Source organism: Embiotoca jacksoni, unplaced genomic scaffold (assembly GCF_022577435.1).
Source record: "Embiotoca jacksoni isolate LCO1_2020_lvr unplaced genomic scaffold, fEmbJac1.0.p SCAF_14, whole genome shotgun sequence".
NCBI lineage: Eukaryota > Metazoa > Chordata > Actinopteri > Embiotocidae > Embiotoca > Embiotoca jacksoni.
This window is the reverse complement of record NW_027185274.1, coordinates 10,838,484-10,853,691: the sequence shown is the minus strand read 5'-3', so window position 1 is coordinate 10,853,691 and position 15,208 is coordinate 10,838,484. Positions and strand designations below refer to the sequence as shown.

Below are 15,208 nucleotides of genomic sequence, written 5' to 3'. Positions count from 1 at the left end.
ATGGAGCCTTGTGTGAAAAACAACGTGAAGGCCGCCAGAAGGAGTAAAGAGGAGAAGAAAGTTCTCAAAAAACAAATAAAAGGCAGTCACACCTTACTGAAGCATGAAGGCATCAGTACAGCACAGCAGCCTACCAAGGTAAAAAGAAAAAAACACCGGAAATGGATCAGCTGACGAGCACGGAATCGAGCTAGCTGTTATTCTTCTGTACATTTTGCAACTATTGGAACTGTAAATTACATTTTAAAGTTAGTTTGCACTTTAAGAAAGAAGACACGCGTGCGGTTCCCTAATATAGAAGACTATTTTGAAGGTGTTGCTTTAATATTAGCTCGTATTCACTACTTTAGGAGACTAACCATTGGCTCTCTCACAGTTGGGATCAATGTTTTGAATCTGCAGTGATTGTATGAAGACAAAATGTCTCGAAACACAAGTCTGGGTCTGTTTAAAGAGCTAAATGATGTGCATAAGACATTTATTTTGATATTCTACAAATACCACCAATTGAGGGTTATTTTTTAGGTTCTATTGTATCAACCAACAGAGATCACAAGACTGACAGAGTGACACAAAACAAAAGCACAGATATAAAATGTTGTGTCTGTTCACTTTGGTGAAGGTGGATGTTGTTGGAGGAACTCGTGTCGGGATGTCAAACACGTGTTTTTAATGTCCTCTTGCTGCTTTGTGGTTAACTGGTATGAATATAATCCAACCCTGTATGACCCTGTGTATAATCCACCTCTGTCTAACCCTGTGTATAATCCACATCTGTCTGACCCTCTATATAATCCACATGTGTCTGACCCTCTATATAATCCACCTCTGTCTGACCCTGTATATAATCCACCTCTGTCTGACCCTCTATATAATCCACCTCTGTCTGACCCTATATATAATCCACCTCTGTCTAACCCTGTGTATAATCCACATCTGTCTGACCCTCTATATAATCCACCTCTGTCTGACCCTCTATATAATCCACCTCTGTCTGACCCCGTATATAATCCACCTCTGTCTGACCCTGTATATAATCCACCTCTGTCTGACCCTCTATATAATCCACCTCTGTCTGACCCTCTATATAATCCACCTCTGTCTGACCCTGTATATAATCCACCTCTGTCTGACCCTCTATATAATCCACCTCTGTCTGACCCTGTATATATAATCCACCTCTGTCTGACCCTCTATATAATCCACCTCTGTCTGACCCTCTATATAATCCACCTCTGTCTGACCCTCTATATAATCCACCTCTGTCTGACCCTCTATATAATCCACCTCTGTTTGACCCTCTATATAATCCACCTCTGTCTGACCCTGTATATATAATCCACCTCTGTCTGACCCTGTATATAATCCACCTCTGTCTGACCCTCTATATAATCCACCTCTGTCTGACCCTCTATATAATCCACCTCTGTCTGACCCTCTATATAATCCACATCTGTCTGACCCTCTATATAATCCACCTCTGTCTGACCCTGTATATAATCCACCTCTGTCTGACCCTGCCCAGAGTCTGGTGGTGGTGAACGGCGGTCTGGGGAATGGCGTGAGTCGGGAGGATCTCCGTGCAGCGCTGACAGAGATGGGAGAGGTGGAGGTGCTGCTCATGCCTCCTCACAAGCCCTACGCCTTCGTCACGTACAGGTACAGCCGAGACACGGGCCGCACTTTATCACAGCTGGAGCTTGTTTCGTACCGTTTAGGATGCTTTTTCTTCATAAAACGTAGGAAGATTTTTTTTTATTTTTTTTTATCATTATTTCCACTCTGTTTCCAGGTCTGAGGAGAACGCTCGGAAAGCTCAGGTCCACCTAAATGGACAAAATCTTCCATGTGGAGGGAACAGTGTCACACTCTACCTCAGCTTTGTCAACTCGGGTACTTGCCTTAAACATTGAGACATACATACAACCACAAACACATTTGAAACCTTCTTCACTTGTTTAAAACCTACATTATTTTAGAAGATGCTTAAAGACAGCCTTTTGGATACCATGTCCGATAAGAAACATGTTTCTGCAGCCTCACGGTGTGTATTGTGTATGTTTGTGTACAGTAGCCCAGCAGGAGGAGGCGTCCGTCCCTTTGCCAGATGGATTAGTCCTGGTAGAGGAGTTTGTGTCTCCAGAGGAAGAAGCTGTGCTGCTCGCTGCTGTAGACTGGTCGTCCTCCAATGATGATGTCACTGGTGAAGGCCTGCATGATTTATAGCTTTATCTGACCCCAAGTTGCAGTTCTTCTTGCATTGTTCAGCCTGGAAGTATCAAGTCTTTAACACTGAACCTAACATCAATATAAAGATGAGGTAGGATAGATTAAACTAAAAGGAAAAGCTTGTAAAATATTTAAATACATTTAGTTAGTTTTTTTTCTTCTTCTTTCCAATCAAACATTTACTGTCATGTTAAAAAAGATCCATGATACACTAGTATTAGATTCTAGACAATTGTGTTTTATGGGTAATCATTGATTGATTAATTAATGTTGTAATGTTTTAGCTCAAAAAGCTCTGAAGCATAGAAGAGTCAAACACTACGGCTTTGAATTTCGCTACGACAACAACAACGTGGATAAAGACGCGCCTCTACCTTCAGGTAAACTCGCTCTTCTTTTTTTTTATGCAATTCATTTATAAGATCATGGTTTGTATTTTCTTCGATTTGGCCTTTAGTCCTTTCACTTGTGGTCACATTTCACTTGACAATTACGATGCTGAAATTGAGTGTTGTTGTGCCGTTCGCTGCAGTACGCTGAGCTGTCTCGAAGAGCGTCTTTTTATTCTCCTCATCCTACGCTGCTGATTGTCAAGCAGAGACGTGGCATTTATCCTTTTAGCATTTTAGTTGTCCCCTACAACTCTTATCAGTGCACAGTGTATTACTAGATACAAAAAAAATGTGACCTCGTTACAAAACATTGAGAAGAACATTTTAAAGAAGTGAAGAGGAGATTTTAAGTGTGCGTGTTTATATGCAGGTCTTCCCGAGGAGTGTTTGCCTGTGCTGGATCGGTGTGTGAGGCGCGGACACATCGACGTGATGCCCGACCAGCTGACTGTGAACCAGTATGAGTCTGGACAGGGTGAGTTACTCCGGCCTCTAATGAGTGCAGTATTGACTTTAGCCCATACAGTCATAAACACATGAATAATTAAAAAACCAAAAAAAAAAATCAATATCAACTCCTCAGGGTGCTTCGGCAGTCGGTGTTTGGTAATAATTGATTCTAAACAGGATCTGTTTGAAACAAATCGATACCATATGACGTTTGAACAGGTGTGGTGTGGGAATTTCAAAGACACACAAAATGGCGAGGCAGCGCTGAAGAGAGCTGTGGGAATAGAGATGCAGTTGTATAATGAGTATTTATGTTGGAGGCATGTTACACAGATACTCTGAAGTCAAAGGCAGCAGCTAAAACACCTAATTATTCATCTGTGGTTACAACGGAGTTAAGGAGCACACATTACCGAGTTACACCACAAGGTGGCAGCAGAACCGTTCCAGCATACAGAGTCCTTGGATCCTGTCAGTCGTTTGTTAAGGCAGTAGGATTTTCTTTCTTTTTTTTTTTTTTTTATAAAGAAATTGTTCTTAATTAAGTTTTCTTAAGCTCACCCACAATAAGTCCATTTCATTATTAAATGTGTGAATAATTCACCTATTTTATTTCAAAGTGACTTGATGAACTTGAGTGATTTTCATGTACATGTGTTTATAATACCTTCAGGTATTCCTCCTCACGTGGACACTCACTCTGCCTTCGAGGACACCATCCTGTCACTGAGCCTGGGAGCAAAGGTAAGAAGTCAGTCCGCCATCAACGCCGCAGACACCTCGTCAATCAGCTCGCACAGCCGGTCTCGGCCGGAGGTGCTCGGGGTGCATCATGCATCAGTAACTAAAACGTAAATTAGACATTTAAAGAGTCTTAAGAGAAGAGTTTTCACCTTTAAAACAAAGATCAGACAGTTAAAACGGGGACGTAAATGATAATGTAGTGAAATCAGACGCTTCTCGTGTTTTGTTTCCTTTCTGTGCTCTGCTGTGATCAATCAAACTATTCATCACCTCATTGACACGTGTGATTTATCCGTCTCAGGTTGCTGTCACCAGCAAAAGTCTGTTTGGATCTTGTGTCCCCACGTGGTTTCACTGTGAACACTTTGTGGACTGCTGTCAGTCTCTCCGCTCCCTCTGACTCACGGTCTACTCTCTTGTGCACAGTGGCTTTCTTTTCATACAGCGTGCAGTTAATGACTTGGTTAAATGTGTAAACAACGGACGAAGACAAGAGATATAGATTTTCCTTTAAGTGTTGGATGATTTCACGTCCTTGACTATGTTGTGACCTGGAACTAGGACGGCCGTTTAGTCTCCGCAGCCTGATTGCTGCAGATGAACTCCCATCTGTCCCCGCTCGTCTGAAAAGAAGGGGCTCTATTAGCAATCAGCTGTCACAGCATCTGTCACACGCACAGACAGACAGACAGACAGACAGACAGACAGACTGTGTGTGTGTGTGTGTGTGTGTGTGTGTGTGTGTGTGTGTGTGTGTGTGTGTGTGTGTGTGTGTACAGACTGTCTGTGTGTGTGCGCGCGCGCACATCTTCATCAACTAATTCTTAGCATGTGAACGAAGGATCTCACATTGATTCCCCTAATTCAACTCGGATCTAACTACAATATTCACAACTTTAAATTATGAAATATTAGTTTCACATCTATCAACATAGCACAATATTATTATTATTACATATTTCAATCCCAAAAGTAGGATTCTCTGAATATGGGGATGTAATGATTGAAGAGAATATAATCAGCAATGTATTTCAAAGACTATTTGGAAATATGATATGCATGTTTTTTCTGTGTATTTTATGAAAGTTTGTCTGTTATGAGTTTATCCGATTGAGATTCAGTTTTGTTTCGATTCAGTGCGTCACAAAAGCACAGCTTTCTGCTTATCGCCGAGTTTGATTCAACTTGGGTTGTTTTCATTTTCATTTTTCACTTCCAAAATGTAAAAAATAACCAACTAACAAATAGTTTCATTCTTGATTAATATGTTTTTCTTCCTGATCAATCAATTAGCCGTCTGGTCTCAAAAATGCCAGAAAAGGATTAAAAATTGTGGACTTTGTTTCCCAAAGCCGAAGGTGCAGCGTAAACTCTCTTCTTTGTGTCCCGACCAACAGTCCACAACCATAACATATTCAGGTTATTATCATGGAGGAGTGACGGAAAATATTCACATTTAAGAAGCGGGAATCAGAGATTTCAATTAAAAATTGACTCAAAATGACGAATCAAATGTTAAAATAGTTGTGGATTTGGTTTCTGTCCATCTACTAATCGATTTACCCACCGATTGTTGCAGCTCTTAAAATCACATAATTGATTCAGTTGCCACTGATTAAACACATTATGTTACGTTAAATATAGCTGCACTCCCTGAGCCTGCTTGTGTGCGTTCTGAGGATGAAAGTTAAGGTTAAAGGGAATGCATGATGTTATTTAATGTCCTCACAAAGATGGCCACACAAACCTGAGTGTGTGTATGTGTGCGAGAGGGAGAATGATGAATAGTCTTGTAGTAAAGTGTAGTTGCCGGCATCACCATCGATTCAGTCACATTCCACCGGTTTCATTGATTGGCTAACACTCCGAAGACGGCAACCGCACAGCCCTGTGCTGCCTCCCCTGTGTGTGTGTGTGTGTGTGTGTGTGTGTGTGTGTGTGTGTGTGTGTGTGTGAGAGTGTGTGAGTGAGAGTGAGAGAGTTGTGGTCTGAGGGAAAGATCTGATCCTTTGCTGGAGTCGCATGCTCTTTCACACTTGAACACAAACCCATATCTGTCTCTCACTCACCCGCCCGCACACACACACACACACACACACACACACACACACACACACACACACGCCTCTACTTCACAAAATCCAATTTTCCTGCTGTCAGAAGTTGGAGAGATGCAGTTTGAAATTGTGTAGATGTAATTTCCCTGTAGACTTTGTGCTGTAAGGAAACATTAGGATCAAACACCAACACTGCTTGTTAGAGAGAGAGCAAGCAGACATGTTTTTAGTTTTTCTTTCTTCTTCTGATGTCAGTCAAAACTGTTGAGTAAAATTAAGAAGAAAATAAAAAAGGTTTCCAGCTTGACAGATATTTTTTCATTTTCTTTTCGTTGGTGGTGTGGATTGCATTTATTCAAGAACTCATTTACGCAGAAATTCTGATTGAACAACACCTGAATATTAATAATCAAGTGAATAACCAGTTCGATACATACTGATTTGATGATTGTAGGTCAGTGTAATAAATGTGATGACTTCAATGGAATTTTACTGTCCAAATTAAAAGCTTCTTTCTTTATTTACTTTCCTTTGTCTTTTTTCCCCCCAGAAACATCTTTAGTGTGTCTTTGCCCAAACAGCTGTTCAATGACATAGTTTAAATGGAACTTGATGAAATCACACAGTATGCTGTCTGAAGATTCAAGTGAACAAGACTGAAAAATCAATGAAGCATTAACAGGCGCTTAAAGGTTTTCTAAGCTTAAAGATACATTAAATTCATACTAAAACTAATGAGACTTGACTACATGGCTGCAGCAGTTACAGAATAATAAATGGGCACGCATCGATCCAGTATAGCAGAAAGACACGGGAACTGTGTTACTAATACGCACACTTGAATGTTTTGTTCATTTATCGCAAGTCCCGTCGTTCAGGCAAAATTTAACAACGTTATTGTAGATTTTCATCATTTCGTGCAGGCCTACTTTAAATTCATGCGTGTTTGTGTGTGTTTTCACAGACTGTGATGGAGTTCCGCCATCCCGATGGCCATGTTGTTGCCGTGGTGTTGCCAGGGCAGAGCCTCCTGGTGATGAAGGGAGAGAGCAGACACCTCTGGACTCATGGGTGAGCTGGACTGTGTCAGACTGATCCGTCTCTCCCTCTAGGAGTCACTTCATCTCGACATAAGCTTTAGGTTGACTCACAGAGCAGTGACAGTTCTTTTTTTTTTTTCTCTCTCTGCTGAGTTTACTGATGTTTCTCTGGGCTTTGTACTGTGTTTTCTGTCTGTCTGTGTTGTTGTCTCCCCCCCCCCCATTTTAATCCCTTTACACATGACACATCCTCTGGTGTCACCACACAGATGAGTTGTTTTCCGTTTGTGTATAGCCGTCTACTGTAACTACTACAACTATCTGTTTTCTCAGGATTACTCCTCGAAAGTTTGACATGGTGCCAGCCTGTGACCCACAATCCCCTGCTCGTACAACGCCGGGCCTCGGGACCCACAGCAATCTCACTTTGAGCAAGAGGGGCACCCGCACTTCTTTCACTTTCCGCAAGATCCGACATGAACCCTGCCGCTGTGGTGAGCATGTTGCGTGTACAATAAAACACACAGTGTGTGTGTGTGTGTGTGTGTGTGTGTGTGTGTGTCTTTGATAACAGAAGACTCCGTTACTACCTCCTCAGGATATCCTGCACTAGAGATCTTCAGGTGTGTCACCACCTCTAGAGGACTTATGGGACACATTTATGAAAGGCCAGGCAGACTGACTGAGGGTGTTTTTAATAGGTGCTGCTCTGATGGGGATCAAACCTGAATGTTTCGTGACAAAGTGAGACCCTAAATCTGAAGGTTTAAATCCTACCAGTTGCATGTTTAACAGTTTGATCCCATTCATTTACTGTTTAACACACACACACACACACACACACACACACACACACACACACACACACACACACCCGTTAGTAGGATTTTCACACTCTTGTCATATTTCAACCTACATGGAGAGAAAAAGTGAAAAAATTTAATGTGCGACGATGGTCTGGCACCTCAATGTTTTCTGAAAAAGGAAACAGGACATCATCACATTTGAGAGTCTGGGGCCAGAACGTATTTGTCATTTTTGCTTGAAGAAACAGTTAAAGGATTATTACAAAAGTTGCCGATTATCTAAAAAATGTTTTTACAAAATCACATCATAGTAATTCAACTTTTATGTAGCATTGCTGGTCAAAGACAAATGCTGGTGCGTCAGCTGAATGTCACTGATTTATATATACATCTCACCAGTGAGCACCGCCCCTCTCCTTCTCCCTCTCCCTCCTCTCTCCAGGTTTCCCCTCCGCCTGTGACAGTCAGGGAGCTCCTTCAGCACCCGCGCCCTCTCCGCCGTCTCCACCCGCACTTCCCTGTTGCCGTGCCGACGCAGCCCGTCTGGAGGAGGAGTATGTGCACCGGGTGTACGACGCCATCGCCTCCCACTTCAGCAGCACTCGCCACTCCCCCTGGCCCCGCGTATGCCACTTCCTGTCCTCGCTCCCAGCTGGCAGCGTGCTGGCTGATGTGGGCTGTGGAAATGGGAAATACTTGGGTGTGAACCCAGACATGATTGCAGTGAGTGTCGTCATATACTATAACAATGTCTGCAATTCTGGGACACCTCAGTGATCCCTGCAGGGAAATATCCTGTTTTATTGCTACTGCTTCTTGGATTATTATCACTTAGAAATGCCACACATTTTCATAACAGCCGTTTGTGTGCAGAAACGGGTCCCGACTGAAGAGTGTGTTTCACGCACAACTAGAAAATCAGTAGCAGTGGAGACGGCAAACTGATTCTTCCTCCGAGCTAAAACTCCTCTTCCTCCGCTGCTGCTACTTGACAGAACAAAGATTCAGGACGATGTTAGATGGCACAGGCCTTCTTTCAAACCAGTCTTCTGTAAACATGACGGAGATGAGCCCGACACGACCAATAACCCTGATAAACTTGTATAACGAGGTCTCTCTGGCAAGGCCATTCAGTTGTTTCAGAGCAGACATGAATAAAAACGTTAACGGTCCCATATTGTATAAATTCAGATTTCTATTTCTTTTTTTTTTTACTATAAATTAGGTCAAGACTGTGAAAGTGGTAAAATGCTTAGTGCTCAGAGAAAAGCCCGTATTTAGTAACTACCGCTTTGACTTCTGTAAGTTTGTGATGTCACAAACTCAAGTATGTCACGTGTGTGTCCTCAACACGGCTCATTGCCCAACCTTTTATGCAGGAAAAGAACTGCGCAGTCGTTCTGTTGCGGAGCTCCCAAGCTACAAGACAAAAGAAAACCTGAGATTGGCGTCACTCGGCAAAGAGTCAGCCAATCAAAAGAGAGGATCGTTGATACAACTGCGCCTTAAAGACACAGACATGAAACAGCCAGTTCATGGTTTGAGTTCCAGACAGAAGCTTAAGACAGGAGATTTTTGGTACTTAAAACCCCAAAAAATAACTTCTTATTAGATATCAAGACTACAAGTAAAACACAGGAAAAGTGTAGATTATGGGACCTTTAAAACAAACTTTAAAGGAACAGTCCAATTATACATTGATATTCATCAAGTTGTAGCGCCCACACGTAACTAACCTACAACTCACAAAATAACATTTTGACATTTCTGTTCGTGCACTGCATGAGTTAAACAAACAGAATTCATAGAAGTCAGGTTCGGAGATGTTGGTTGGTATTAATAGTTCTTTGAATCAAGGCTAGTTTATTTCTTAAGTATTTGTGCTAAACTAGGCTAAGCTAATGCCAACTCCGTTTCTATACATCCTATACATCCTATACATCCTGTACATCCTGTACATCCTATACATCCTGTACATCCTGTACATCCTGTACATCCTATACTTATCACACAACTTTCATCCCTCAGAAATAAATCAAATGACTTGGGTTCCAAGTTTTAGAACTGTTCCTTTAAACAATTCGACTCATTGTTTTCTCACAAATATGACACGGTGCTCTGTATGAAGGTCCTCAGCTAAAGCTCGCACCGTGTTTCAGTTTGGCTCTACAACAGAACAGGCCAGATACCCACCAACCCTGAAAAGTGCAGCAGCAAGCAGACCCTGCAGAGGTCACAGTTTCAGTGCTCGGCTCTCGCACGTGTGAAATGAAAAGGAGGAGCTGTGTCAAGTCGTCAGCACTCATTTGAGGAGAGCTTGGTAAGACACCAAGGGATGAGATCTCTGTTCTCGCTCTGATTTCTGATGGATGTCATTGTTTGCATTAGCTCAGTTTCCACGGTAAATATCCCAAATTTTCAGTTTACGTATGCACACTGGGATATTCATGTTTGGGATTTGGAGGAGCTTATTGTGACTCAGACTGTAGCTGTGATAAATCATTACAGAGAACGCCGGGCTCATGAGGGTCACACACCAACTTTTAGCTGTACTCTGCTTCTTTTCTCATATTCTTTTAACGCCGTTTATTTTGGTCTGCTTTGCTTCCCTTTCCTCTCTTCAGTCTTTCCCTCTTCATATTAGCTCATTCTCTCCCATTACAGTTTAACACTGTTAACGGCACCCGTTTTAATAGAAATGAAAAAGGCTGACCTCTGTGTGTTTGCATGTCAGAGTGTGTGTGTGTGTGTGTGTGTGTGTGTGTGTGTGTGTATATAGTATCTCTTCTCACTTCTGTGTCTTTTGGGAAGAGATCATATGAAGATTGATTGAATTGCTCCCGGAGACTAAACGTGTTAAAAATGACTATTTCTGACATCCACCACCCTCCTCCCTCCTTTCTTCTCTTCCTTTGACATTTCATTTTATACCCTTTCGCCACTTATCGTATTTCTCTACATTTTTTTTTTCTCTCATTCTCTTTACTTATCTACCTCCCAACCTATTTCTTGTTTGCTCACTTTTGATTCATTGTTGAATCTTTTTTTTTTTTTTCCCTCCACGCTTTCTCCTCTTCCGACCCGTTCAATGAACGTTTAGGCTCTATGCTGTTTTCTCCGTGATCAGCTGCGGTCTTGTGCATGTTTTCGCTCTACTCTACCCTGTGTTTGCCGTTTGAATGATTTTACATGCCCTCGCGTCGATGTCTGTTTTGTGTCTTTTCAGGTGGGATGTGATCGCAGCGGTGCTCTCGTTCAAATCTGTGCAGAGAAGGGTTTCGGCGCGTTTGTATCTGATGCTCTCAGCGTCCCTCTGCGAACAGCCTCCTGCGACGCCTGCATCTCCATAGCTGTCATACACCATTTTTCCACGCGGGTACGTAGAGCACACGCTCACGCAACGACACACAGCTGATGTCTCCATTTCGGTCGAAAGGCTCAAAGCTCCTTTTCGGGACAGGTGAACCTACGCAGAAACACTTCGCACGAGACTGTTGATACCACTACGAGATGGAAAAATGAGTACAAAAAAAAAAAAAATGGGCGCAAAACCAAAAGCGATGAGTTTATACTTTTGTTGCGTGAAGATCAGGAATTGTTCAACTTTTTATAGCAGGAACGTTTGTGAATTTAAGTTGCGCTGCAGCTCTTTCGGTTCTACTTTCCAAGAAATTAAGTGTTTTTTTTTGTTTTTTATATGTTTTATGGTTAAACACGTACATGCCTGACTTCCCTACTAGTTTAAAGCAGAGAAACTGAAAGAAATGGAAACAAACGGAGACACTCTGCAGATCTTTTTAACTGCGGACGCTCGCATCCAACCTTTTGTTGTTATTTCTTATCGACCTCTGGGTCCTCCTTTCCCTCGACGATTCAAACGCCACAGTCACAAAACTGTTTGTTGTCTTATTGCTTGAAAACATTTGCCTCAGATTACACTTTAAGTCAAGCCAATCAGTCCTGGGTTAGTGGGATTTGTGGAGCCTTCACATCTCCCGAGATGCAACAGGAATTCAAATGCAGATTTAAGTTTCTTTAGTCCCCGAGTTTAGTTTCTGGGATTCTCAGCTACTGACAACATTTGTCTGTGTGTTGCAGGAGCGTCGGCTGGCAGCAGTGAGGGAGCTGGTGAGACTTTTGAAGCCTGGTGGTCGGGCGCTGATCTACGTCTGGGCTTTTGAACAAGAGCACAACAAGCAGAAGTCCAAATACCTCAAAGACCGCAACGAAGAGAATCATGGGAAGCAAAGCCCCGCTAAAAACACATCAGAAGACAGCCAGGAAGCTCACAGGAAATCGAGCACACAAACCAACAGCCACGTAGAACACGGCCACAAGCCTGTCGACAGCATGCGAGACGCTAGCAAAGCGACAGATGGCAAGCTTCGCGTGCACACCAACCGCACGGCCTTTGACACCCAGGACCTTTTGGTTCCCTGGCATCTGAAAGAGGGGAACAAACGGGGGGAGGAAGAATCCGGAGACAGTGGGAAGAGGGATAAAACAAAGTCCAGAAATACTTCAAGTAACTCTTGTTCAGTCTCTGGTTTGAGTCCCAAAACTGACCCGAGTGCAGGTTTTGGCTCCAACGTGTCTACTGGATTAGGACTTGACACCAGTGATGCCACTCCGAACGCAGACTCTAAACCCAGTCCGAGTGGCGACTCCACTCAGACCTCCAGCTCTGCTTTTCTCAAGTCGGAGTCGGGGAACAGCCCAGCTCCCGTCTTTCACCGCTATTACCACGTCTTCCAGCAGGGGGAGCTGGAGCGGCTGTGTGCTCTGGTGGCTGGAGTCAAAGTGCAGAGCAGCTACCACGACCAGGGGAACTGGTGTGTTATTTTAGAGAAGGACTGAAGGGAGACGAACTGACTGAACTGACTGACGCATACGTCACTTATGATAGAATTTTGTAACGAACCATTACATTTAATGCAAAATAATAAATAAAAGGGATTCTTTAATTATTTAAATGCAATTTAAGTGGCATGAAATAAATGTATTTCAAGATTTTACATAACCTCTGCCTTTGTTGGGCTTTTTTGTTTTTCATTATATCTTCACAATAGATACGATCTGATACAATTATTACAACCCCGTTTCCAAATCGGTTGGGACGATGTGTGAAATGTAAATAAAAACAGAGGCAATGATTTGCAAATCCCATTAACCCATATTTAATTGAAAAAGACTAAAGACAACATAACAAATGTTGAAACGGAGAAATTGTATTGTTTTATGAAAAATATAAGCTAATTTTTAATTTGATGGCAGCAACACATCTCAAAAAAGTTGGTTCAGGGTCAACAAAAGACTGGAAAGGTTGTGTAAAGCTAAAAAAAAACAAAACAGCTGTTGGAACATCTTTTAACGAATTAGGTTAATTGGCAACAGATCAGTAACATGATTGGGTATAAAAAGAACATTTCACATGAGACTGGTATTTTACCTTCCTATTATTTCTTGATATGAAATGAAGGCACAGATCTTTACATGTTTATACATCAAAATGTGACCGAGCAAACACAGGAAAGCTTAATTTAAAAAACAAAAACTTAAAACTAACGGGCAGGAAGAGACAATGAACTTTGTAAAAAGAATCTACAGAGGTTGAAATAATGACTGGGATTAGGAACGTGAAGTCTAAAATGAATCTAAATAACAGAATATTGAACAAAACAATTTAACAAGAATATGCAAATACACTGTTAGCAATAGAGATACATAACATCCGTATTAACCTGCTTGGGACCCCCGGGGGGGAAAAAATGAAGCCGTTGGACCCCAATTAAACTCCCCCATTCCTGCCACTCTGCAGTATTACTTTGATTGAATACCAACTTTTAATCACAAAATATTTTGGATGCAGGAACCTTCTTGATCTTTTTTTAAAAATGTGCCTTCAAAAATGCCCCCCTCGCCCCCCCCCAAAAAAGAGTCATTTAACCAAGTGAATGCAACCAAATGTAGCTTTTGTGGCCATCTAGTCAATATCAAGACGGACCCCCCCCCCCAAAAAAAAAAAGGGAAAAAAAAAAAAAATTGGTAAGGATGCACAATTTCAGTTTTATTGGTGCATAGAGTATCAGTAAGAGCAGACATTAAAAAAGTATAATTGCATTTTATAAAAACTAAAATAAAGGCAGAGACTAAAATTGTTTTTAATTCCATTTTATTTATTTAGTTTATATTGACCTGAATCAAAACAAGTCATCTCGGGGCACTTTAGAGTGCAGTCCTTAAAACAGAACTTTAATACATTGAATAGAAAACCCCAAGAATTTGACAATCCCCCCCCCCCCCAAAAAATAAAAATAAACCAACAACAAAAAACCAACCTCTTAACAGGAAGAAACCTCCGGCAGATCTCGGCTCAGAAGGTGGGCGTACGATAAAAACAAGTTAGTTCAAAGTGCTTTACGGAGGCATAGAAACATCTAAAACTATTACAAAGATGTGCCATGAAACAAAACAATCTTAAATAGCAAGTGCGTGCATAATGGAAGGTGTGTGTATGTGTGCGCATGTGAATATATGGTTATGTGGGTGTTGTTCCCCAGAAAACAGTGCTGTTCAGTCTTTCGCCGTAAGCTGCTGATGAGGACATCGCGATGAAACGAGGCAGATCGACCTCCTCTGGGTTGATTCTTGGCAGGTTCCTCGGTGGGTTGCAGAGGGTGGACGGGTGGCAGCGGGCCAAGTCTGCGGGGGGGGGTCGTCTGAGCAGTGTGGGTCCTCACGCTGGGTCGAAACGAAAACGTGCTCATCAAGCTCTGTATTCGGCCTATTAAGGCTCCCTACACAACCAAGCAAACATCTGGAACACCTCACCGACAGACTGTTGACAATGTAGAAAGAAAACACACACACACACACATATGCTGAGAAAGACACACACACACACACACACACACACACACACACACACAGACAGCCCTTGTCGCCTCTTTTTTTTTTTTTTTTACCCTTACTTTATTCTAACTGTGCCATACTAGGCACTAATGTTAGCTGTGCTTAGTTACATTTTTGATGAGGACTATTTATCTGTATCGCATTGAAAGTATTTACAATTACTTCCCTGTTTTTTTATTTATTTTTTTATAATGTAGCCTAGTGTTAGTAATTTGCCATTTTAATATAATGAGCAGCTGACAGCGGTTGGTAGTAAAACTCCAGGCTATTTTTGGCTTGTTGAATGTTTGGCTACTTACTCGAAATGCAACGCTGTGTTTGTTGTAAGAACAATGGATTGAACGGTTGATGAGATAACTCTAAAAAAAACACAAACGTGAACATTATGGTTGCGTTAAAATGCAAAAGTCAGAGGTATCATCAAGTCAATAGAATTCATTCTGTGGGAACCATGAATGTCTATAAAAAAAAATAAAAAATAAAAATGTCCTGACAATCCAGTAGCTGTTGAGATATTTCAGTCTGGACTGATCCTGAATTACAAAGTCGGTAAATGTTTCCCACAAGTCGCGGTGGTG

General features: G+C 41.9%; 1 protein-coding gene across 1 annotated transcript; it reads left to right on the top strand.

Annotated features, from left to right (window-relative positions):
• On the top strand, positions 1 to 12,738 carry alkbh8 (alkB homolog 8, tRNA methyltransferase). Its single transcript, XM_069147922.1, has 12 exons — positions 1 to 138; positions 1,526 to 1,659; positions 1,793 to 1,893; positions 2,072 to 2,203; positions 2,514 to 2,609; positions 2,992 to 3,096; positions 3,745 to 3,815; positions 6,837 to 6,943; positions 7,246 to 7,406; positions 8,161 to 8,441; positions 10,945 to 11,094; positions 11,817 to 12,738. Exons 1-12 carry the CDS (start codon positions 1 to 3, stop codon positions 12,573 to 12,575), a joined length of 2,235 nt encoding a protein of 744 aa, XP_069004023.1. The 3' UTR covers positions 12,576 to 12,738.
• The last annotated feature ends 2,470 nt before the right edge of the window (positions 12,739 to 15,208 follow it).